Below are 25,838 nucleotides of genomic sequence, written 5' to 3' on the forward strand. Positions count from 1 at the left end.
GAATGGGCTCTGTGCTTTCTAGAAGCATTAGGGAAGAATTCAGCAAAGTGATGGATCATTGGAAGGAAGGAAAAACAAAAAAAAGGTCCGGGAATAAATCAGCCCTTAGGAGAGGTTTGGAAGAGTTCAAACAAGGAAAAAGGTGGTGTACCAAACATCTACTAGCACTTGACTGTCAGGAGGTGATCTACCTGCCTGGAAATATTAACTCTCTAATCTCCGTTCTGGGTCTACATCTGCTTCACTTCTAATTCTTTTCTGTCACTAAGGGGAATTCAGTCTTCTGAATTCTTCTGTTATGGTTTGAATGTAGTTTCCATGAAGAGATTTCAAGGACATATTATTGGATATTTGCCTAATTTTCCAATAATTTTTTTCCGTGTTGTCTAATCCAGTTTCTAACTCCCTATTGGCGTCAAGACTAAATGTGGAACTCCTATCTGAAGTATTCTAGTGACTGAAGGTCATGGTTTTGTGATTTAATGCAAGGGAGAAATTAGATGAAATCTAATGTATATCTTGGAATATATCCAGTTTGCCAATTGCATGAATGTCCTTCAGCTTTACAAATTTCTTTTCTCTCAGCATAAATCATGGGACTCACATCTATTAGTCAAATAGGCAAACTGTTCCCATCTTTAAAACTCTTGTACCTTTGAGGATGGACAGCAATAACACTTTTTTCCTTTTCTAAACTTCCAAAAATCAGTTTGGAAAAACCTAGTAATCATTCTTACTGCCATAAAAACTCATGTGAAGTTTGCTAAGTTATTAAATATACAGAGAAATAGTTCTGCTTATGAGAAGATGGAGAGAGAGCATTATTTTATGAGTTGGCAGGCATGCAGAAGAGTCAACTAAAGAAAACACAGAAGGACTTATGCTCCCCTATATTGTTTGATTTTGGTACAAGATAGTAATGTTGCTTTATATGTTGAAAAGTGTGTGTGTGTCAGTACACACACTTTTTTTTTTAAGTGGGTATGCCCTGAATAGCAAATACTGGTTAAAACAACTTACCTAAAAATCTAAACTGGGGAGAAGCAGAGCAAGTGATTAAGGCAGTTTTGATCCTGAAAGTAGCGTCAGAAATAGAGGCTAATTTGTCCTGTTAATGAATCTCTAAAGCAATAATGGCTGAATGAAAAGATGGGAATCCCACAGGCTTTCCCAGGTTGTCAAACCAAGATTAGTGGCACGGCAAACAGAGGGAGTTATCGCCAGCTTAGGGGGATAAGACAGCACATTTTCTTTTTTGTGAGCACAGTAACTTCCTCAGCGGTCTCTAGAGACTTTCAAAAGGAGATCTCCACATTTGGTAAAATCAACCCTAATAGCCTTCTATCCTCCCAACTGTAAGAACCCCCAGCTGTGGGGCATGTATTGACTGCAGCCATCAGCTTACCCAGTTGGTTCTACCATTCAAATGTTACTTGTAAGTATTCACTCACTTATTTCCACCTCTATGGACCACACCCTAGGGTCTCATTTGAGCTGCTTTTGCCTCCTAATGGGTCTCTCCTTCAAACCATTCTCCACCAGCAGCCAAAGTAATTTTTTTAAGCACAAATCCAACCATGTAACCTCCTCCTGAAAATCCTTTCATGGCTTCTTCAAAGCCCTGTACAACAAAAGTAGCTTCTGCCTACCTTTTTAAATTGAGCTCATTCATTCTCCCTGCTATTCATGATACTCTGGTCATAACTGATCATCTGCTAATTCCTAGAACTTGCTGAGCTCTCTCCCACCTGTGGGCCTTTGCACTTAACAGTTCCCTCCATCTGGAGCTCACTTTCCCTGGCTTGTCACATGGCAGCATCTCTCACTCCTCCTTCAGATCGCAGCTTAAAATGCCATTTCCTCAGAGAGACTTCCACTTGTCACCTTATATAAGTAAGTCCCTCCTTGTTTTCCTTATCATAGCAGCTTATATACTTTTTTCCTAACAGTTACCACAATCTATTATTAATTTGTTATATGTGCATTCTTGTTTATATTGTCCATTTTGCCCTCTAGAATGTGAGTGAGTTCATGAGGACAGGAACCTTTTCCGTCACACTCACCCTGGTCTTCCTAACGCTTAATAAGTATCTGGCACACAGTAAGCACTCAGTAGATGTTTTTTCAGATAACGAATTAATAAGTAAACAAAGGAATGATAAGTGGTACTAATTTGAAGCTTGCAACTAAAAATATTTGAGAAACTCTTCTGGCAATTCAACAGACAGTGTCTTTTGTTCACTCTGTCACCGTGTGTCAGGAGTAAGTGGAGCCATGCATTTCAGCAAGGATTCAGTGAGCACTTATAAAGTAATATTTTCAAGGCTCCGTGTTAAGCACTGCAGAGGATACAAATACAAGTTAGATAGATCGTCTACCAGGAATTAACAGGTTAGTGGTTTTAATAGACACATTTATAACTAGCTATAAATCAAGGCAGAGTGCTATGCTAGGGGTATAAACAAAGAGCTGAGCAACATGGGGGAGGAAGAGATAAATGATAAATCTGAAGTGCCTGCTGTTACTGTTTTAAACTGTGACAGTTCAATGGAGTCATAGCTCTTCTGCCTCGTGAAGCCCTGCCAACTGCCTAAAGACTTCATTGTTGAGGAGAAGTGTCCATTTGCCTCAGGCCGGTGATGCATTAACAGAACAGAAGGGCAGTTGGAAACTGGGGGACAAAGTGGTAGGAAATTTCTATCCAGATTCCATGTTTAAAAAGAAGTAATGCCGCTCCACCCATTTCTACAAAGACGTATCTTGGGCACACTTGACTTTTACAGTCCATTACCTATGGTTTACTTTCATCAGGCCCTTTCATTTCATTTCCATACTGAATATGAAACAGTAGGACAGGCTGACTACAGATGTATTTTGTATTCAGGTTGCATGACAAGAACATGCCAAAGCAGTTACCGGCTGATAAGCTAAAGGTGGAAAAAAGAATTTTTGCAAAGATGTGTGGGTGTCATTTGCTGAGAACTGACAGCAACAAGCAGACTGTAAGGCAACATCCACCAAAGTGTGGCTGTGGGCAGCATTTTTAAGATGAGAGATGAAAAAGAGGATTGTCATTCTCTTCTCAATATTTGAGTCATGGTTCTACTCATTTCACAGTCAAACAGTGGCAATGTAGATGCCCACAAATTCAAGGCCACAGTGGGAGTGAATTAGAAAGCAGATCTGGAAGTCCTTGTGCTCCTCTTCCTTGAGCCCATCCGCTTAGCATGTGTTCATTTCATGAAACGTTTGTTGAACTTCTACTCTACACCAATGACTCTGCCAGCCACTCGAGAAACTTAGGTGAATGAGATCCCACCCAGCACTAAAGCCATTACCTTCTAAAGGGAAGTCATGAGCAACCAACAATTGTGCCGTACTACAGAGTACCCTAGGAATCCGGACCAAGAGAAAATACTTTGCAGAAGAGGTGATGCTCAAGTTGAGCCTTGAAGGATGAGTTGATTCCATGAAGCACTGGAATGGGAGTGGGAGAGCACTATAGACAGGCAAGAAAAGGTCATGGCAGGAGAAAAAGCAGGTGTAAAGATAGGAAAGTCTTTGGGGAATTGTGAGAAGATGTGATTAGAAGGTAAGACACATGGTCAGAAAAAATGATTACAAGTGTCACTAGGAAAAAAGCTTTGAATACTGTGTTTAAGACTTCACAGTTTATTCTGTAAATAACAGGGAGTCTCTGTATCTTTTTTTTTTTATGTTTATTTTTGACAGAGAGAGACAGAGCATGAGTGGAGGAGGGGCAGACAGAGGGAGACACAGAATCTGAAACAGTCTCCAGGCTCCAAGCTGTCAGCACAGAGCCCGAGGTGGGGCTTGAACTCACGGGCAGTGAGATCATGACCTGAGCCGAAGTGGGATGCTCAACCGACTAAGCCACCCAGGCACCCCTAGTCTCTGTACCTTTTTAAGGAAGAGGAGACAATGATCATTTAACTCTGATGATGTGAAAAATAGCCCTGACAAGCGGTATATGGAAGATGGGTTGAAGAAGAGGAGAGAGTACAAGTAGAGATACTTGTTGTAAGGTTTATAGCAATAGCGTAGGTGAGAAATGCCAAGACCTACAATGTGAGAATAGAGAGCAAGGTGTATGTGAGAGAGACATTTTGGAGATACTTAAAAAGCAGTTGGTCTTTTTTTGTGTGTAGACGGTGAGGGTGGAGGGCTCACAAATGACTCCCAAAACTTATCTTGAATAATGGAAAGGAGTGAAGCTACTGACCAACATAGACCATTCTGACGGAGGAGGGCTTCTAGTACAAGCAAAGATGGGAGGAAGAATAATAGGCTTATGGGGAGAAGGTGAGTCCTGTTTTGGACATGTTGATAATGAATTACCTCCAAGGAAGGTGCACAGGAATGTTTAGGAATGTGACTTTGGAAAATAGGGAAAGAGAACATTTAAAGCACAGAGTGATGGATTATCAGCAGATAAGTAGACAATAGCAGCTGAAGGGCTAAACAAGATCACCCAAGTTAAGAGTATAAAGCAGGAAGTTTAGAAGCATGAGAAGAGAATAGTTTCATTTAAATGCTAGGAGAGGGGCGCCTGGGTGGCTCAGTTGGTTAAGCGTCCAACTTCAGCGCACATCATGATCTCGTGGTTTGTGGGCTCACGTCAGGCTTTGTGCTGACAGCTCAGAGCCTGGAACCTGTTTCAGATTCTGTGTCTCCCTCTCTCTCTGCCCTTCCCCTGCTCATACTCTGTCTGTCTCTCTCTCAAAAATAAATAAACATTAAAAAAAGAAGAAGAAAATAAATGCTAGGAGAAAATGATGAGCCAAATAATAATAATTTATAAGGGGAATAGTAGAGTTAGAAGAAGCAACAAGAGAAAGTAAGATGATGGAAGTCAAAGGAGAAAAGTTTTCTGGGCCAGGTCTAAAGTGATGAATATAATTTCTGCCTGCATTCCATCAGCCAGAACTCTGCAACCGCACTTGAATGTGAACATGAGGCTCCTGGCAGAGTAGCTGCCTCCCAGCAACGGCTGCTGGCGGTGGAAGAGAGCACAGATCTTTCGTCGGCAGCTGTCCCCCTCTGTCCCATAATTCCAATCTCACTAGGTCTCCTTAAATAATTCCCCACATCCACCTCTATACCATACGCACATTCCACAGTAGCACACAGTATTTCCGCCCAAATTGTAAGATAGATAAGCTGGCTTCAGATTGTAGGCAATGCCTGGCCAGCGGGCTGTAACTCTACTGCTTTATCACATGTGAGCACTGCACAGAAGAGTATCAAAACACCTACCTAAGTGATGTTTCTCTGAAACACTAGCATGTTGTATATCGACTTTCCTCATAAGAGCTAATGAAATCTATGTGACTACACATCAGTGCCTATGACTAGAACAATGGAGAAAACATCCATGCTGGAAATATTTGAGCCCATTTGTTAGCATGTTCCCCTACTACAAATAGAACCTTTAAGTCTAGCTACTATCTCCCTGGGGTGCTAAGTGAAAATCTGTTAGAAAAACAAACATAGAGCCATTGTGTATTTTGTGTAAAACAACTGCTCTTCAATTTCCAAACTGTTAAATGGGCCAAAGGAAGGGAGAGTGATTCTTGCTTTAGAAAGGGTTTTTTCTCTAAAGGACCCCATAGCTCTGAAGTCTTGAGGCATAAGGAAGCAGGGTTATCATGTAAGAGTAGCACCTCACTGCCTTGTAATCTGCCACTGTCCAAGGGTTGGCATCACTTGTCTCCAATTACCTATATCAAGGGGCTGCTGATGCCTGCAAAGGGGAATAGAGGTAGGATCTACCCTCTGCTATTCTGGATACTACCTTCTGTACCTTTGTCCGAACATAAACATCCAGGATAGAGGAGAGGCAACAGTGCTGGGGGAAGAATCTTCAACTCTTACCTGTGATTGGTTCTCCGCTAAAATACCTAAAAGCAAATCCATCGTGAATATATGGTTTAACATCCTCCTGAAAAACCTCTGGTCTACATGAGAAACTTCTATTCATCCTGTTAGCTTAACTTTTACTTTCTTTCTTAGGAACTATTTAGCTCTGTCCTTATCCCCCCACTCTGCCTAAAATTATACTACCAAGTTTTCCTGCATTGACTAACAGTGTATGGCACCCATACCCACTGATTGTTCCCTGATCTGTGGATTTATCTTTTGGCTGTGAAGCTATTGAGGTCAAGGCATGGAGGGGTAAGGATTGAGGTTAAGGATAAGGTCTCACATTTCACCCTGCTGCACACATTAAAGATGAAAGCTCTGTTTGAGCACAGTCATCTTCCAATATGTTTAAAGTCATGTGTGGTTAATATTCATTCCTTTAGTGTGGCACTGTGCTACTTATCGAGAATGTAAAAGAAATATAGAACACATTTCACTTAATATAGCTCACTTAATTCTTACCACAGTCCTGAGAGGTAGTTAACACCGTTCCCTTCTTACAGAGAGGTTATGTAGTTTTTCCAAGGTTGCAAAGCTTTTCCAAGTGGCAGAACTAGGATTTGAACATAGGTCTATTTTAATTTTGTTTCACAGATGAAGAGGCAGCACTGTGAATTCAGACAGGGAAATCTGCAATGGAACTTTGAATCACAAGGTGACCTTGTTATATAAGCTATGTGGAAATCATTCTACTGCCTTCACCACTGCCCCCCCTCCATTTGGTCTTTATCACCACATTTGAACCCACATAAAGTTGACTTTGATTAGCATCATCTTTAATTGTAGAGGGAAAACGCAGTTGTGTTCAGTCGTGCATAAAATCAAGTCACACTGATGAGAGCTCCCTCTATTTCGTAGCTAGTCTCTCCCAAAATGCCAATCAAAAAATGTCAAAATTAATTGTTGATTTTAATTATGTTAAGGATTCAGAGTTTATACCGTACAAATGAATACATTGCTCTTTACATTGGTTGACTTCTTCACACAAATATGCCCGTTTTTCACACGAATGAAAACCAAGTTGCTAATCTCGTCAGTGTGCTAACAGAACTAGGTTTCAGAAAACCCTGGGTTCTCATCCCAGCTCTTTTATATCCCAGCATTGTGAGCTGGGAGCTGTCCTTCAGTCTTGCCAAGTCTCAGTCTTCCACCATAATATTAGGAGTAATATTTAGTCCTAAGTGTTTGTGAGAATCTAAGAAAGCGTTAAAGTATTTTTAAAACCACAAGGTAGTGTGCAACTTCACAGTATTACGAATTCAATCTTCTTTAAATATGTGTTCCTATTACCTAAGAGTACATATTGGAGACAACACGGCTTCCAGCCTCCATACAGTCTCGCAGGAAGACTGGCATGCAGACAGCGTGCTGCAGCAGGTGTGATGGAGGTGTATACCAACAAGACTCTAAGGGAAGAGCCCCTGGGGTATCTGGTGGGACCAGGGAAGACTTCACAGAGGAGATGCTGTGAACTGAGACTTCAGGAAGGAGAAATAGTTGGCCTGATGAACTAAACAGGGAAGGGAATTCCAGGCGGAGGGAAAGTACATTTGAAACCCTAAAATAATTTACTCTGTCTGAAATTAGAGGCACCAGGTAAGGAGGTAAAAACAGAGAAATAGATGTGGGACAAGTTATGGAGAGCCTTTGAATACCATGCTGAGGAGTTTAGATTCTGTCTAGGAGGAAGTATAAATCCACTGAAGAATTTTGTGCAGCATTTTTACCAGGTTTCTGCACTGTAAGATTATTGGCATGGGCCAAGGAGCAGGCAGTGGGAAGAATGAGGCTCTTGCAATTGTCCAAGAGAGAAAGTATAAAGAGAGGAGAAAACACCTGCTAGATTTTATGTCTGAGTGATTGGCAGTATACTAAAAAATAAATCTTAAAGGGATTTGGATTTGAGGGAAAGCTTCAACTCCAAATAATGTCATATGACAGGTCATTTGAATTATCATTTGAAGGTAGAAGGATCCAGCAGGCAGTTAGAGAAGCAAAACAGTATGTCTGTGCTGGAGATCTCACTGCAGTGAGAGCTGGAGCCAGGAGACCTATGATATGAGAGGAAATGGAAAATAAAGCAGAGAAGTTACATCATGGAAGGAAATGGGAGCTGAAGTGTCAGGGTGGTGTCACAGATGTCAGAAGAGAGTTCCAGGGGAGGTAGTTAATAGGGCCTGATGCTGGAGGGGAAAAAAAGAAAAAGACAAAACTCAAAGGCTAAAAGGCAACCAATGAAGAGGCCGCTGGTGATCTTAGAGAATGGTGAGGCTAGGAGTCAAAAGGAGTAAGGTTTGAGAGTGAACAAATAATTAGAAAAATAGAAATAAACACAGACATATGTAGTGTAACACATTCAGACGGTAGGTTAGCCAGTGGCACCACACCTTATCAGAACAGTAAGGGATAAATGGAAATGCCAGCATATAATATAAATTACTATTATCCTTCGTGTCCTGAACATATAAACTCTGTGTCCAGCGAACTGTTCAGAACCATTTTTGTGAATAATGTGATATGCTTGTGTCAAAAAAGAAACGAATTACCGTTGTCACCTTCATCCTTTCCTTGACCTGTATTGCTTGCTGGTTCTCCTCGATGCCAGATCAATAACAGCAAAAGGAAGCATTGTCATCTCTAGCTAGCTGAAATGCATACTAATGCAAACATCTTACCAGGACTTCTCAGTTATGGTAGTAAAATTAAAGCACGAGGGCAATGTCGATTCTGTGTCTAATCCGTTTCCTTCTCAGATGTGAGGTTTTTTTTTTTAATCTTACCCCTGATGGGCATGGTTTCTCATTAATGGCCTGAAGCATCGGGAGTAGGTCAGAGGCCTGTATTCAAGGGTCCTAGTACTATGTAGAGGAGTCTACGGATGAGTCAAAGTAATAATTCTTACACCAGAGAGGCTGCAATAATTTCAATGTTAATAACTGGATAGGGTTTTGAGAACTTGAGATAGGGCTCTTTATAAATGTTTCATGTCATTCTCACTTAACCTGTACCCTGTTAAAATAGCCTACCAACTAAATTGGGCTTTCTAAGGATAAATAAAAGTTCAGTAGCAATTTCCAGGTTTTGTGAATGTGAAACAATATGAGCTCATACCTTCAGATGATACTGATGATTCCATGCAGGCTACACTTCTCTGAGACACTCTTTTAATTAAATAACTTCCTGTCTGTTATGGTTAATCTTATCCAGTGAAGTAAGTTGGCACGGTATCCACTAGAATTCAGAAATTCGTGAAGCTCAAGGTTAGAACATGGTAAAAGTTCTTTTTAAAGTCTTTTTGGAATGAAATCTCTCAATAATGATTCCTCTGTAAGATGGGAGTTAGCCCATACCCTATTATTGAGATTCTTTACTGAAGCTTAAAAAAAATCAAAGAAGAAATTAAAAATGCATTTGTTTTTCAGACTTAGTATGAGGTCTCTCCAGATGTTAAACCTGGCAGAGTAGCCAACGTTCAACACAAGAGAAAACCATCCAGTAGATATTTGGGCCACTTTTCAGGGAAGCATCATCAATGAAAATTTACTTGCTGTTTCCTTCTTTTTGGTTAATTTATTAGGCTTGAAGCTGAGATAATGATTTAATTTCCCTCTTCTATGATACTCCAAGTGAAAGGAATAGAAGAGTTTTGTTACCAGTGGCATAAAGAATTCTACTAACCACTAACCTGGTGGGGGTGAAGAGAGACAGTTCTAAGTGTCCACGGCTCCCACAGGCCAGAGCAAATGTGGCAAGAAGGCACATCCCAAAGATGTGCTTTGCTTCCAAAAAATTGTATTGAGAATTTTTTTTAATATGAAATTTATTGTCAAATTGGTTTCCATACAACACCCAGTGCTCATCCCAACAGGTACCTTCCTCAATGCCCATCACCCACCCTCCCCTCCCTCCTACCCCCCACCAACCGTCAGTTTGTTCTCAGTTTTTAAGAGTCTCCTATGGTTTGGCTCTCTCCCCCTCTAACTTTTTTTTTTCCTTCCCCTCCCCCACGGTCTTCTGTTAAGTTTCTCAGGATCCACATAAGAGTGAAAATTTGGGGGGCGCCTGGGTGGCTCAGTCGGTTGAGCGTCCGACTTCGGCTCAGGTCGCGATCTCGCGGTCCGTGAGTTTGAGCCCCGCGTCGGGCTCTGGGCTGATGGCTCAGAGCCTGGAGCCTGCTTCTGATTCTGTGTCTCCCTCTCTCTCTGCCCCTCCCCCGTTGCTCTGTCTCTCTCTGTCTCAAAAATAAATAAATGTTAAAAAAAAAATGAAAATTTTGTACATGCAATACACTGTGTTAGGCACTCCAGCGAATATAAATAACTCAGAATTTCAGTCATAAATATAAATATGAATACACGCACACACACACGTATACACACATACATTGACACTTAAAGGAATATATCATTAGGATGCTTTGAGCTAGAAGAAATAGAAAATTCCAACTCAAATGGATTGAACAAATAAATGTATTACTTCATATAACAAGTCCAAGCTTTAGGCAGCTTCTGATTGTCATACAGTCAGGGCTTATGCTCTATTTTTCTGTAATTCTCTCAGCTTAGCCCTTCTGTTATCTTTGTCCTCTGACCAGATGCCCACATGATTGCAAGAGAGCCATGGAAGTTCTGGTATCATGGGCTGATAAGACAACATGCAGAGGCAGAAAAGAGGGTTTTCTCTTAAGAGATTAGGGACCCATTAGCAAGGTGATGGGGAGAATGGATGCTGTTAGGAAACCTACAGTCAAGTAGAGGAGAGAGCAAGAAATACTGTGCTAGATACTGTACTAGAGAGATATACAGTCTATAAGGCTTGTACCAAAAAGAAAGTACTGCCCTTTCTCGGCTGGGGGAAAGGTAGAGGCGGATCAAAGACAACTTCACTTGGACAAGAGGTTGTTAATCCATTGGGGACATGTTGAGCTTAAGATACTGTGGGACCTCCAGGTGGAGAAATCCAGTAGACAGTTGGATGTATATTGATTGGAATAAGTCTGGGAAATCTAGATTGAGAAAAAGATACAGGTGGTGGTGAAGGCTCTCAGGATGGATGAGCTAATGGAGAGAGGACAGACTAGGACCGGAAAGGAGATCCTGAGGAGCACTGACATTTTAAAGCACGGGTAAAATAAGAGGAGTTCACAGAGACAGAAAATAAAAATGAATCTTTTAATGCCATCTGTGTGTGGGATGGGTGCAAGCCAACTAGAAATGACATTTTGTGGTATTCACACATGTGATCTGGGTAAAGGACTGGTAAAAGCGAGGAACCTTTCAATAGCCATTATTTGCCCAGCATCAGGTGCTGTTCCCTAAGAAACTGGTGGAATGAGACAGAGTTTCCCTGGAGGTATGGCTAGACCTGAACAGACCCCCACCAACACAGAACTGGAGCATTAAAATTCTAAAATGAGTCTCTTTTTCTTTGCAGGAGTGGTCACACATTACTTGCTTTCTGGTTTTCCCGCCAAGAAGGAAAACTAAACCGACAGCAGACTATAGAGCTGGGACATCACATCCTCAAAGCACACATTTTTAAGGTAATTACAAAAGTTGAAGAATTTTCTCTTTCCATCACCAGCAGGCTTTCCTTAACACTGTGTGTGTGAAGCTACTGTCATTTTCTTATACTCCCTGCTTGTTGTAGAGCTGTTCCATCTCCTAAAATTTATGGCCTGTTCCTCCATAGACCTTTGGGAAGAGAATGACATTTGTCTTCTCCCAGTTTAGCCGATTGCTAGGCTTTTTGGGACATGTACATGTATAATCATTTAGGTAAGAGCCATATACACATACATATGTGTACTCTATATATGACCTACCATGTCCTATAGCAATCAGTTGCAGATTTTCACAATGCCTTAAAAAAAAAAAAAGAAAGAAAAAATCGCTGAGAGCAGTTATTCTTTCAGTTTTCTTGTAATTGTTTTATGAAGATTTTTTTCATATTCTTGGTGCTATGATTTTCAAAATGTTTATCTGGAGCCAGCATTAACCTTTCTTTGGGCTACCTCCTCTGTTCGCCATTCAAATTACAATCCCAGTTGTTCCCTCAGTAGTTTCACAACATTTAAGAACTCTATAGCATCTGCTTCCCTCTCTCAACATCCACAAGGCTGGAATGGAGGACCCAGAAGAGGGCACAGAATTTGTCCGTTTGTGTATGCGTGTGTTCGGGTGTTTCCTCAGCACTTACCTGGGCATTGTCCTAGGTCCTAGGGATACAAAAGCGAAAAAGATACTAGTCCCTAGTTTCAAGGAACTTATAGTCTAAGTAACAGTTGTGGGATAAAGTACAAAAGTCAAGAAAGAAATTTGCTCTCCTGGTGTTTCTAGCCCACAGTTTGCCATTGCATCTGCTACCTCCAATCCCCACAGTCTCTTTAGAGTGCTCTTCCTGCCTCAGGATTGAGAAATACTAGTATCTTAAATAGTTCTCTGTGTTGGACTTCCCCCAAGGGATACTATTAAAGATAAAACAGTGCTCTTCAGAGAGAAAATGGCATTAAGGGCAACTCCAAGAGCCTAGCAAATTCTTCCCAGTATATAAGCGCACAGCCAGAGAAGCCTGTTCATCAGACATATAGAAGTGAAACCCACAGTGACAAGTCCTTTATTTGAATCACAATTGTCGTATCTAACAAATCACTGTACCAAAAATGACTGTACCCAGTGACCTTACTTAGCGGGAGCAGAGTGAGACTAAAATAACAAGCAAGGTGTCTCATTCCAACTTCAAGTGGACCAGAAAGGGTCTGCTCCTTTTGCAAACTCTGAGATCATTATCCTTCAGTTAGATAGGAAAGTAACATTAAGTATTCAGCATTACCCCCTTTAAACACTTTAGCATTTAGCGTCACCATCTGCTTCAGATCAGATGCAGAGAAGTTGATTCCTGTCTTTTCTGTATAAAATAAACACCACATTAACAGATAAATGGTACGAAGTGTCTTTGACCTAGTATGATTATATCCAATACATGGAAACCTACATTTAAACCCTGCACTCCTATCATTGACACAGTTTTATCTTACGTTGCTGCAGACAACATGGTTGCCTGAGATAAGACTGGCTCCATGTGTGATTCAGGCCATAAATACTCGGGTGTGCACCATATGGTGATGACATGACCGTGGGCTGAAGAATGTAGACTCGCACTATGGCTTTCCTGATGGCGCACTTTTCAGGGTCCTTTAAATGCACAGTGCTCCCTGTTTTTTTTTTTTATTTTTTTTAACATTTATTTATTTTTGAGACAGAGATAGAGCATGAACAGGGGAGGGTCAGAGAAAGAGGGAGACACAGAATCTGAAACAGGCTCCAGGCTCTGAGCTGTCAGCACAGAGCCCGACGTGGGGCTCGAAACCACGGACCGCGAGATCATGACCTGAGCTGAAGTCAGACCCTGAACCGATTAAGCCACCCAGGCACCCCAGCTCCCTGTTGATACACTTTAGCTTCTCCCAGACGCCTAGATTTTTCAGTCCCCGTCAGTTGAGGGTCATGAAAAGTCAAATACAGACTCTATGGTTATAACCAGTAGAACATATAGTCCGATTTATATTTCTTTCCAATATATTTTAAATTCCCTTTGTTTTATCTTTGTTCATGAAAAATTACATATAATGTCATTAACTACCTTAAAAATATGAGGTTGTAGGTCTGTAATTCTCGATATTTGGCTGGCAAGGAAGCCCTTTTCATTCTTTTTGTTTTTAACAGCTTTATTGAGGTATAATTCATATACTGTAAAAGTAACCGATTTAAGTGTACAAATGAGTGACTTTTAGCGTATTTACAGAGTTGTGTGGCTGTCACCACCATTAGTACGTTTCCATCACCCTAAAAATAAACCTCATGCCCACTTGAAGGTACTCCCCATACTTCCTGGCAGCCATCAGTCTACTTTCTCTCTATAGATTTGACTTTTCTGGACATTTTATATAAATGGAATCATACAGTATGTGGTGTTCTGTGTCAGGCTACTTTCATTTAGCATGTTTTGAAGGTTCATCCATGTTGTAGCATGTATCAGCACGTGATTCCTTTTGATTGCCAAATACTCTGTTTTGTAGATATACCACATTGTATTCATCCATTCACCAGTTGGACACTTGAGTTGTGTCTACTTTTTGGCTGTTGTGAATAATGTTGCTATGAACATCAGCTTATAGATTTTCCCCTTTTTTGATTTTTCTTAAATAAAATTAACCATTTTAAAGTAATAACTCAATGACATTTAGTACATTTGCAGTATTAGTGTCCACGTTTTTACATGAACGTGTCTTCACTTCTCTTCAATATATACCTAGGAATGGAATTGCTAGGACATACAGTAACTCTTTGTTTAATGTTTTGAGGAATTGCCAGTCGGTTTTCCAAAGTGGCTGCACCATTTTACATTCCCACCAACAATGTATGAGGATTCCAATTTTTTCAAGCCCGTGCCAGTACTTGTTAGGTATTGTCTGTCTTCTTTATTGTAGCCATTTTAGTGAAGTGTTATCTCACTGTAGTTTTAATTTGTGTTTCCCTAATGACCACTGATGTTGAGCACTTACAATTCTTTTATAATCCTCTAATTGCCATTTAGATTCTTTTTTGTTTAATCTATGAAAAGAAACCAGGCTGTTTACGAATTATGGCCAGAGATATTTCAATCTAGTTTATAATGCAGGGTGTTTTGTTGGATTGAGTCTAGTCACTGGAAGGATTTCAGAGTGCTCTAGTGATTAGCTCCCTAAATGCTGCCCTCTAAAATGTTTTTTTAATTGATCAGTTCTGTAACATTTCTTACCAGAACAGATTTGTTGGCTGGGGGAGGGGGGGGGGATGGACAAGTGCTGTAAGTCAGCATCTGGTGGGTAGAAGAAAGATCCTTTGACATCAGTCAAAAGGCATGGATTCGAGTACAGACTCTACCACTTAACTTGAGCCATCTCAATTTCCTCATCCGTGAAACAACATCTAACTCTCAGGATTGTTTTAAGGATCATAGATATAAGATATATTAAAAAAAAAAGGGGGGGGGGCGCCTGGGTGGCGCAGTCGGTTAAGCGTCCGACTTCAGCCAGGTCACGATCTCGCGGTCCGTGAGTTCGAGCCCCGCGTCAGGCTCTGGGCTGATGGCTGGGAGCCTGGAGCCTGTTTCCGATTCTGTGTCTCCCCCTCTCTCTCTGCCCCTCGCCCGTTCATGCTCTGTCTCTCTCTGTCCCAAAAATAAATAAAAAACGTTGAAAAAAAAATTTTTTTAAAAAAGGTATATTATAAAATGCAAAGTACCAGACATATATCTAAGGTTGTATGATCAAAATTATTAGTAATAATCTCTTTTCCTGATAGTAAGACTTAATAATTGCATAAATTCCAGATGGTAATACTACCTTTTTGCTTCAGAGGTTACCTAGCATCCTTTGTAGCAGTGATCAGCAAATACGGCTTTGCAGTCCATATGATCTCTGTTGAAACCACTTAACTCTGCCATTTGTAATTCAAAAACAGCCAGAGACAATGCATGTATAAATAGATATGGTCATATTCCAGTAAAACACGATTTATAAAAACTGGTAAAAGGCTGGATTTAGCGCCAGGCCATAGTTTGCCCACCCCTTCTCCACAATGAAAGGCACCATCCTGTTTGTTTCCCAGGATCCTTTTATTATAACCAGGCATGGCCACATGGATGGTCAGATAAGAACAATAATGATTTATTTATTTGAGATGCTTCAATATCTACAAGTGGATCACTGATGATATATTTGTAAATAATTCTCCTTAAGGAACCTCATTGCATGAGCCCCTACGTTAGTTTTTGCCACGATCTTAAGATACTTGAGCCATAACTAAGATCCCTAAAATGAGATTGCTGTAATTTCTTTATGCTTTCCCTGTTTTCTTGAAGTATTCAAAACTACTGAGCAGCTGCTAGGCAGTGGTACAAATTTAGACCCTAACAAAGATTTGAGGAAAGGACTACATTACCTTCCATCTCTGACAGAGAGAGATCCCTTGTTGCCTGAGCAATAGTTACAGATACTAAAGAAACACTTTTCTAGTTACTTGAACCTAAAGTTCTCTTTAAGAATCCATGAGTTCATAATTTAACTATAGGTTATTTTTGGCTACATCCTACCTGATAATGGGATCCTGCCTGTCACCTTTATCAAGTTGAATTTAACTAAACTGAAACTCTTTCCTCCTGTACCTCATAGAAGCAAAGAGTCAACCCACCAAGCAGAAGAAATCAGTAGAGCAAGTCCATGGCACAAGCAATGCTAATACTCCAAATCTGTATTTCAAGCTTATCTCCTGTGTATTTACTTCAACCTCACTGGGACCCCCGGTGCTATCTTGTGCCCCATTTACTGGACCATTTCACTGAAGTTCATTTACCAACGTCTATTCTTACTCAGTTCCCCTACCCATTTCCTTCTCGTCTGACCCTTAATCAAGTCAACTAACTCCCCACACAGCCTGACTTACGAGTCACTGAAGAAATCCTAGCCATTGAGTGTGAGTGCCCTTAACTATTCTCCTCTCGCCAAAAAATCAATCTGTAGTATCATCAGTTCTTACCTCCCTTTCTCTTGTCTCCAAGGAGGAGATATCCCTGTTCTCCCCTTATAAAATTTTTACTATAATTCAAACATATCAGAAAGCACAGAAAACTAAATAATCAAGTACTATCTATCATATTAAGTGTTAAGATTTTTCCATGTTTTCTTCAAATCTTTTTCTTTATTTTTGAGAAATGAAAATGTAGGAGTCTCCTTTACCCCATTTCTCTCCCTTTTCAAATATCATTTGTACCCTAAAGTTCACATGTGTTCTTCTTATCCATATTTTGTACTTTTCCAACATAGATATGTATTCAGAAGCAATATACAGCATTATTTCATTTTTTTTTTAACTTGACATAAACAGAATCATACTCTTCATGTATTTCTGTAACTTTTTGTCACTTGACTTTGTATATTCAAGATTTATCTATAGGTCTAGATAGATAGACTTTCAACTTTGGCTGTCCATTAGATTCTCCTGGGGAACTTTAAACACGCACACACACACACACACACACACACACACACACACACACATATACATCTGAGCCTTACTCCCAGAGATTATCATTCATTGTTTTCGGATAGAACCCAGGCTTTTTTTTTTTAAATAAACCTAGTTTCTTACAGCAATTTTAGGTTTACAGAAGATACAGAGAATTTCCATACACTCACTCCCCCACCACAGTTTTCCGTATTATTAACATGTTACAGTGGTGTGGGTACACTGTTATAATCGTGAACCTATATTGATGCATTATTATTAACTGAAGTCTGTAGTTTATATTAGGGTTTAACTGTATTATATGCTTCTGTGGATTTTGCCAAATGCCTATGTATTCACCATTTCTATGTCATACAGAAGAATTTCACTGCCCTGCCCTAAAAATCCCAAAGCTATCAAAAGTACTCCTAACTAACTCTGCAGAACTGGCAGACACATCGAGGAGAAAAGTAGCTCTCAACTGCTCTCCTGGGCTCCTTCCTATCCTTACTTGGTCTAGTAATTCTTCTCCAATACGTTATTCTTCCCATTTCTTTAATGAGGATAATTTTTGAATTTTGTACAGCCTTTCCTAGTTGTCCTTAGCAGGAATAAGTTTGCATCCACCATTACCAGAAGTAGAAGTATACCCAAGACCCCTTGAGCAAAAAAATTAAACTTGGCATTCTGGGAACATCCAGCTTTTCTCTAAACATCTTAGGCTTTCTCATTTAAAATTCCTTTGGTGCCTTTTTAATGAAACTGTCCTGCATATCACAAAGAAAAAAGAAGCAATTTACATTCAAGAAAACTAAACCCAAACTTACAGGCCCTGAGCAGAGGAGTGAGTTGCTGCATCTTTCTGAGATGCTAAATACAGTATTTTCCAAACTCCCTCTGATGCCAGAGACCTTGTGCAAAAGTAGAATTGCCGTGTGACTTGAATAAACACTAGTCCAGCAATAATCTTCTGTAAAATAATCTTCATAATATTCTATGGATTCAGTGAACATATCTAAGGAATCTCATTTAAATCCATGTTTAAGAGAAAGTTGTTACAGGTCATTGCCATAGTTTTGCTTTAAATAAGTTTTGCTTTAAATTTGGTAAAGAAATAATGCTTAGTTGAAGTCATAAGAGTAAGGCCACAGGAATAGATCAGATTGTGTAGGATAAAAAAGGACAATTTGGGGTGTGCCTGCATGGCTCAGTCGGTTGAGCGTCTGACTCTTGATTTCGGCTCAGGTCATGATCTCACAATTCGTGGGTTCTAGCCCCATGTTGGGCTGTCCACTGACAACACAGAGCCTACTTCAGATCCTCTGTCCCCTGTCTCTCTGCCCCTCCCCAGCTCATGCTATCTCTCTCAAAAATAAACAAACATTAAGGAAAAAAAAAAAAAAGGACAACTTTGGGAGAAGAGGCTCAAGGGTAGAGAATGGTTCGGAATTAAAGGTAATGGAAAAAGCCAGCAATCAGCCACTTTGCTTATTCTAGTCGCTACTCTGCCAGCTAAAAATTCAGAACTGAAGTCCTGGCCCAGGTTTAACATAGTATAATGGAAGGAACATGAACTTTAGAGTTAAAAGGACTTGGGTTCTAATTCCAGCTCCACTTTTTAATAGTTGTATGACTTTGGGCAAATTACTTAGCCCGCTCTGGGTTGTTTCCTCCTATATAAAAATAGTAGTAAATTCTACTTCATAGGACTGTCATGGAGATTAGATTAAAAGAGATAATATATTAAAAAGCCCTAGCACAGAACCTGACACATAGTAGATACTGAATAAATGTTGGATTCCCTTCCTTTTTTTCCTTCAATCATAATATATAGAGCTTGTCTTCCATTGTTTCCTCTCTTGGACTACAAATATTCATTTTTTTTTAAATATGAAATTTATTGTCAAACTGGTTTCCATACAACACCCAGTGCTCATCCCAACAGGTGCCCTCCTCAATACCCATCACCCCCCTCCCCTCCCTCCCACTCCCCATCAACCCTCAGTTTGTTCTCAGTTTTTAAGAGTCTCTTACGTTTTGGCTCCCTCCCTCTCTAACCTTTTTTTTTTCCCCTTCCCCTCCCCCATGGTCTTCTGTTAAGTTTCTCAGGATCCACATAAGAGTGAAAACATACGGTATCTGTCTTTCTCTTTATGGCTTATTTCACTTAGCATAACACTCTCCAGTTCCATCCACGTTGCTACAAAGGGCCATATTTCATTTCTCATTTCTTTCTCATTGCCACGTAGTACTCCATTATGTATATAAAACACAGTTTCTTTATCCATCACCACTAAACCAGCCCTACAAGGGATCCTAAGAGGGATACAAATATTAATTTCTAATGATATTTCTGTATAATTGGTTAATATAGTGTGCTGTTCTTCAAAAGATCTGGGTGAGGTTCACAGGAGACTGAGGCCCAGAGAGGGAATCAGAGCTAAATTTCCTGGTTTTCCAGGATCTACATTGGAGGTGAGCTCTAGACCCTAACTTGCCTGGACTCCAACACTGAATGAGTAGCACTTGGAGTTATTCCAAAAAGAACCAGAAATATGTTTCTCATATGAAATTTCCAAATAGTGAATCTCATATGTGAAAATAATCATAACTACTTAACAATGTGTTTGCCTCAGTTTATTTGTTTGCATATGAACTGGTTAGCCAAATAAGAGAGATTGCAATTGATGTCCCTGCTGGTAGCACAAATGAAAGAAGCCCTAAAGTAATAATGAGCAATCGGAAAATGTGGCAGTCCTTCCTACTCTTTTCAGAGCACCCCACTTGCTGTGCCAAGTGGATACTGGCGGAGAGATTCACAACGGAGTTCAACTCCTCAAGGCCGGAGAGGATGTGGATAATGTAGAAATTTAGCAGCCATTTTCAAATAGTGGAGGAGGATAAAAGTGGGAATAATCCCTGTGTGGTATAAAGGTTTAAAACTGGATTCTGTTTCAGCCTTCCAGCGTGGGAGTATGCTTTTGGGAACCCAAAGATCTTCTATGCCAGGATTTCACCCAGCCTTTCTGACTCACCCTCTTGTCCATTATTTATCATTAGGATAGGGTAGACAAAAAGAGTAGATGTAGTTAGTTAGCATCATCCTTCCTCGTTTTGTCAAATTGTCAATTTCACATTGGGTGTTTAGACACAGTCCAGCCACATCGACAAAGCCCTGTTACAATGGCACAAAATACAAAAGCATCCACTTCGAGAGATACATCCTACAGATATACTTGCACAAGTGTATAAAGATCTATGTACAGAGATGACCTTTGAAACATAGTTCTAATAGTAAGGAAAAAAACAGAATACCTAAATATCCATCTCTAGGGACGTGACTTAAGTAAATTATGTTTATGATACATCCATATAATGGACTACTATGTCTCTCTTAAAATAGAATGAGGCAGGGACATCTGGGTGGCTCAGTTCGTTGAGCATCCGACTTCGACTCAAGTCATGATCTCACAGTTCGTGGGTTCGAGCCCTGCGTTGGGCTCTGTACTGACAGCTCAGGGCCTGGAGCCTGCTTCGGATTCTGTGTCTTCCTCTCTCTCTACCCCTCTCCCACTCACACTCTGTCTCTCTCTCTCAAAAAAGAATAAACATGAAAAAAAAAATTTTTAAGAGAATGAGGCAAAAGCGTGAGTACATGTGTGGAATATGTCCACAATATTTTGTTTAAAAAATTAATAGAAGGAGACCCGTGCAGACCCATGCAGGTGAACCCAGAGTCTCAGCCTGGGACATCCCCTTTGGCAGGGCTAGACAGTAAACACAAAAACAGACACATACCTCTGCCATCTACAATCAGGTCTTAGGGAATCCATACTTCCCCTGCCTCTCAAACAAAGAAGTGTAGAAGCCAAAGGACTTTGAACACCAGAGCCTGGGAGGAAAAGAGACTGAATCTACTATGAAGAAAATAGGAAAGCTGGGAAAAAAGATAGGTGGGTAACTGTGAACTGGGGGAGGTTAAAAAAGGCCACGTGGGAACGAAGGGGAGAGACCCTCTTCTGCAGAGAGACAAAGGGAAGAGAAAGAGCGGCTAGAGAAGTGCAGGACCCTATTTGGACAGGGGAAAGACCTCGGACTGAGACTGAGAGGCATCCCATCTCTAACTGCGGGGCTTTCTTCCGACTGGGGCCAGCTCCCTGTTCGAGCACCTGGGGAGAAGAGGGGAGCCAGGCCTGGGTGCGGGTATAGGTCAGGGTCTCGGTCCGCAGCTGGAGAAAGTGGCTCCCTCCCTGGAGGGCTGCGCGATAGTACAGAACCTGCCTGCGTCCGCCACTCCCAGGCACGGTGGCTGGGCCAAGGGCGCAGTCTGCGGAAGGATAAGGCCACCATTTCTCTAGAGTGCTGTGGGAAAAGACAAAGGCTGCCTGCGTCCGCCACCCCAATGGCTCGAGGTGAGGGTGAGGGCGGTGGCTCAGTCCACAGTGGGAGAAGGCGTTCCTCCCTGAAGTGCTGTGGCACAGACAAAGCCAGCCAGGACTACATATCGCCACACTGGGAGGCCCACAGTGCCGCAGCGCACGGAGCGGGACTTTGAATCCTAGCCAAGCGCAGGGTCAGGGGAGTTGGAGTGAGAAGGACCGCCCCATCTGCGCACATGGCACAGTGAAGCTGATTGAAACTGAGTCCACCGGTCCGGCTCCGTGGAAAAGAGACTGGGGGATCATCATTACCGCCCCACCACCAACACCACCACCACCACCAAGGCGGGGCCTCAGGGATCACTCCCAGGGCCCATAGTGGAGGTGGGTTCAGAATGGGCCAAACCACGCCCCCTTGCACTGGGTAACTGCGTGTCCACCCAAGGGGCACAGACCCTGCGGACAGCTCCTCCTGACAAGCGATGCAGCGTTGCCTGGATTAACCCTAGGTCAATTCTGGATATATAGATATATTCTCCCCCTCTCCCCATTTCTCCTCCTTATCTCTTCCTTCCCCTAGGCTGGTTACTCTGGTTATTAGTCTGTCTAAACAGACATATTTAATCCATTGTCTTGATACATGTTTTATACCTCCTTTCTCTCTCTCTGATATAACCAAGCCATATAGTTTCTCTGGGTAACTTTATCTTCGTTTCATTTTCCCCACCTCCTTCTTTATTTTCCTTTCTCTCTCTCTCTGGATTAAGCCTTTTAGTCTCTCTGCCTAATCAATGTTTATTTTTTCTCCCACCCCCCTCTCCTCTCATTTCTCTCTTTGTATGTGCTCTTCTATCAGCACTGCCTCTATCCTCTTCTTTACTTACAGTCTTCTTTACAAAAAGCTTTTGGGCTTTTTGTTTTTAGCCTTTAGGTTTTTGGTTTTTTTGTTTGTGTTATTTGTTTGTGTGCTTGCGTGTTTTTGTCTCCTGTTTGTCTATCTGTTTTCCTTTATAGGGCTACTCCAAAGAACAAATCAAAGCACATCTGGTGGAGGGTCCAAAATATTACTACAAGTAGGGTCATAAAATAACCAAAGTCACAACAACAGAGAGCAAGTAACAATCCCCCAAAAAAAAACACCTTCTGAAGGGCGAGGCCCTGGACAGTGTATGACCCTCCTTTAATATAGCAGTGCTCACAGGTGCAGAGCATACAACAAGCTCTTAAAACACATAAGGGACAGAAAACTAGCCAAAATGACAAAACAGAAGAATTCTCCTCAAAAGAAATTCCAGGAAGTAGCTACAGCTAACAAATGGACCAAAACCAATTTAAGCAATATAACGGAACAAGAATTTAGAATAATAATCATAAAATCAATCGCTGGGCTTGAAAAAAGCATAGAGGACAGCAGAGGATCTATTGCTACAGAGATCAAGGGAGTAAAAAATGGTCATGATGAATTAAAAAATGCAAAAATGAGGTGCAAAATAAAATGGAGGTGGCTACATCACGGATTGAAGAGTCAGAAGAGAGTATAGGTGAATTAGAAGATAAAATTATGGAAAAAGAGGAAGCTGAGAAAAAGAGAAAAAAATCCAGGAGTACAAGGGGAGAATTAGAGAACTAAGTGATGCAATCAAATGGAACAATATCCATATCATAGGAATTCCAGAAGAAGAAGAGAGAAAGGGGCTGAAGGTATATTTGAACGAATCATAGGTGAGAACTTCCCTGATCTGGGGAAGGAAACAGGCATTGAAATCCAAGAGACACAGAGAACATAACTTGAATCAATCTTCTGCATGACATATCATAGTGAAACTGGCAAGATACAAGGATAAAGAGAGAATTCTGAAAGCAGCTAGGGATAAACGGGCCTTAACATACAAAGGTAGACACATAAGGGTAGTCGCAGACCTATCTACTGAAACTTGGCAGGACAGAAAGGAATGGCAGGAAACCTTCAATGTGATGAACAGAAAAACATATGCAGCCAAGAATCCTTTACCCAGCAAGTCCATCATTCAGAATAGGAAGAGAGATGAAGGTTTTCCCAAACAAACAAAAACTGAAGGAATTCATCACCACTAAACCAGCCCTACAAGAGACCCTAAGGGGAGACTCTGTGAGTGAAATGTTGCAAGGACCACAAAGTACCAGAGACACCACTACAAGCATGAAACCTACAGATACCACAATGACTCTAAACCCATTTCTTTCAGTAATAACACTGAATGTAAATGGACTAAATGCTCCAACCAAAAGACATAGGGTATCAGAATGGATAAAAAAAAAAAAAAGACCCATCTATTTTCTGTCTACAAGAGACTCATTTTAGACCTGAGGACACCTTCAGATTGAAAGTGAGGGGATGGAGAACTATCTATCATTTGCTACTGGAAGTCAAAAGAAAGCTGGAGTAGCCATACTTGTATCAGACAAACTAGACTTTAAATTAAAGGTTGTAACAAGAGATGAAGAAGGGCATTATATAATAATTACAGGGTCTATCCATCAGGAAGAGCTAACAATTATAAATGTCTATGCACCAAATTCGGAAGCCCCCAAATATATAAAACAATTAATCACAAACATAAGCAAACTTATTGGTAAGAATGTGGTAATTGCAGGAGACTTTAATACTCCACTTACAACAATGGATAGAACATATAGACAAAGAATAAATAAAGAAACAAAGGCCCTGAATGATATATTGGATCAGATGGACTTGACAGATATATTTAGAACTCTGCATCCCAAAGCAACAGAATATACTTTCTTCTCAAGTGCACATGGAACATTCTCCAAGATAGATCACATACTGGGTCACAAAACAGCCCTTAATAAGTGTACAAGAGGGGCGCCTGGGTGGCGCAGTCGGTTAAGCGTCCGACTTCAGCCAGGTCACGATCTCGCGGTCCGTGAGTTCGAGCCCCGCGTCAGGTTCTGGGCTGATGGCTCGGAGCCTGGAGCCTGTTTCCGATTCTGTGTCTCCCTCTCTCTCTGCCCCTCCCCCGTTCATGCTCTGTCTCTCTCTGTCCAAAAAATAAATTAAAAACGTTGAAAAAAATTAAAAAAAAAAAATAAGTGTACAAGAATTGAGATCATACCATGCACACTTTCAGACCACAATACTATGAAACTTGAAATCAACCACAGGAAAAAGTCTGGAAAACCTCCAAAAGCATGGGGGTTAAAGAACATCCTACTAAAGAATGAATGAGTCAACCAGGCAATTAGAGAAGAAATTTAAAAATATATGGAAACAAATGAAAATGAAAACACAACAATCCAAACCCTTTGGGATGCAGCGAAGGCAGTCCTGAGAGGAAAATACATTGCAATCCAGGCCTATCTCAAGAAACAAGAAAAATCCCAAATACAAAATCTAACAGTACACCTAAAGGAAATAAAAGCAGAACAGCAAAGACACCCCAAACCCAGCAAAAGAAGAGAAATAATAAAGATCAGAGCAGAAATAAACAATATAGAATCTAAAAAAAAAAAAAAAAAAAAAAAACAGTAGAGCAGATCAATGAAACCAAGATTTGGTTTTTTGAAAAAATAAACAAAATTGATAAACCTCTAGCCAGGCTTCTCAAAAAGAAAAGGGAGAGGACCCAAATAGACAAAATCATGAATGAAAATGGAATTATTACAACCAATCTCTCAGAAAAGCAAGCAATTATCAGGGAATACTATGAAAAATTACCTGCCAACAAACTGGACAACCTGGAAGAAATGGACAAATTCCTAAGCACCCACACACTTCCAAAAATCAAACAGGAAGAAATAGAAAATTTGAACAGACCCATAACCAGTGAAGAAATTGAATCAGTCATCAAAAATCTCCCAACAAATAAGAGTCCAGGACCAGATGGCTTACCTGGGGAATTCTACCAGACATTTAAAGCAGAGATAGTACCTATTCTTCTTGAGCTGTTCCAAAAAATAGAAAGGGAAGGAAAACTTCCAGACTCATTCTATGAAGCCAGCATTACTTTGATTCCTAAACCAGACAGAGACCCAGCAAAAAAAGAGAACTACTGGCCAATATCCCTGATGAATATGGATGCAAAAATTCTCAACAAAATACTAGCAAATCGAAATCAACAGCATATAAAAAGAATTATTCACCATGATCAAGTGGGATTCACTCCTGGGCTGCAGGGCTGGTTCAGTATTCACAAATCAATTAATGTGATACATCACATTAATAAAAGATAAGAACCATATGATCCTGTCAACCAATGCAGAAAAAGCATTTGACAAAATTCAGCATCCTTTCCTAATAAAAACCCTCAAGAAAGTTGGGATAGAAGGAACATACTTAAACATCATAAAAGCCATTTATGAAAAGCCCACAGCTAATATCATCCTTAATGGGGAAGAACTGAGAGCTTTCCCCCTGAGATCAGGAACACGACAGGGATGTCCACTCTCACTGCTGTTGTTTAACATAGTGTTG

The 25,838-nt window shown here is 40.7% G+C and overlaps 1 protein-coding gene across 7 annotated transcripts in view; it reads left to right on the forward strand.

Moving 5' to 3' along the window:
* Nucleotides 1-25,838, forward strand: part of TANC2 (tetratricopeptide repeat, ankyrin repeat and coiled-coil containing 2) — a 384,022-nt gene that overhangs the window by 317,878 nt on the left and 40,306 nt on the right. For all 7 annotated transcript variants that reach the window (XM_043584928.1, XM_043584929.1, XM_043584930.1 and 4 more), the window contains one exon: nucleotides 11,377-11,485. In XM_043584928.1, coding sequence (XP_043440863.1) covers nucleotides 11,377-11,485 — 109 coding nt within the window. The remainder of the gene's footprint in view (nucleotides 1-11,376; nucleotides 11,486-25,838) is intronic.

This window comes from Prionailurus bengalensis, chromosome E1, assembly GCF_016509475.1.
Source record: "Prionailurus bengalensis isolate Pbe53 chromosome E1, Fcat_Pben_1.1_paternal_pri, whole genome shotgun sequence".
NCBI classification, from domain to species: Eukaryota; Metazoa; Chordata; class Mammalia; order Carnivora; family Felidae; genus Prionailurus; species Prionailurus bengalensis.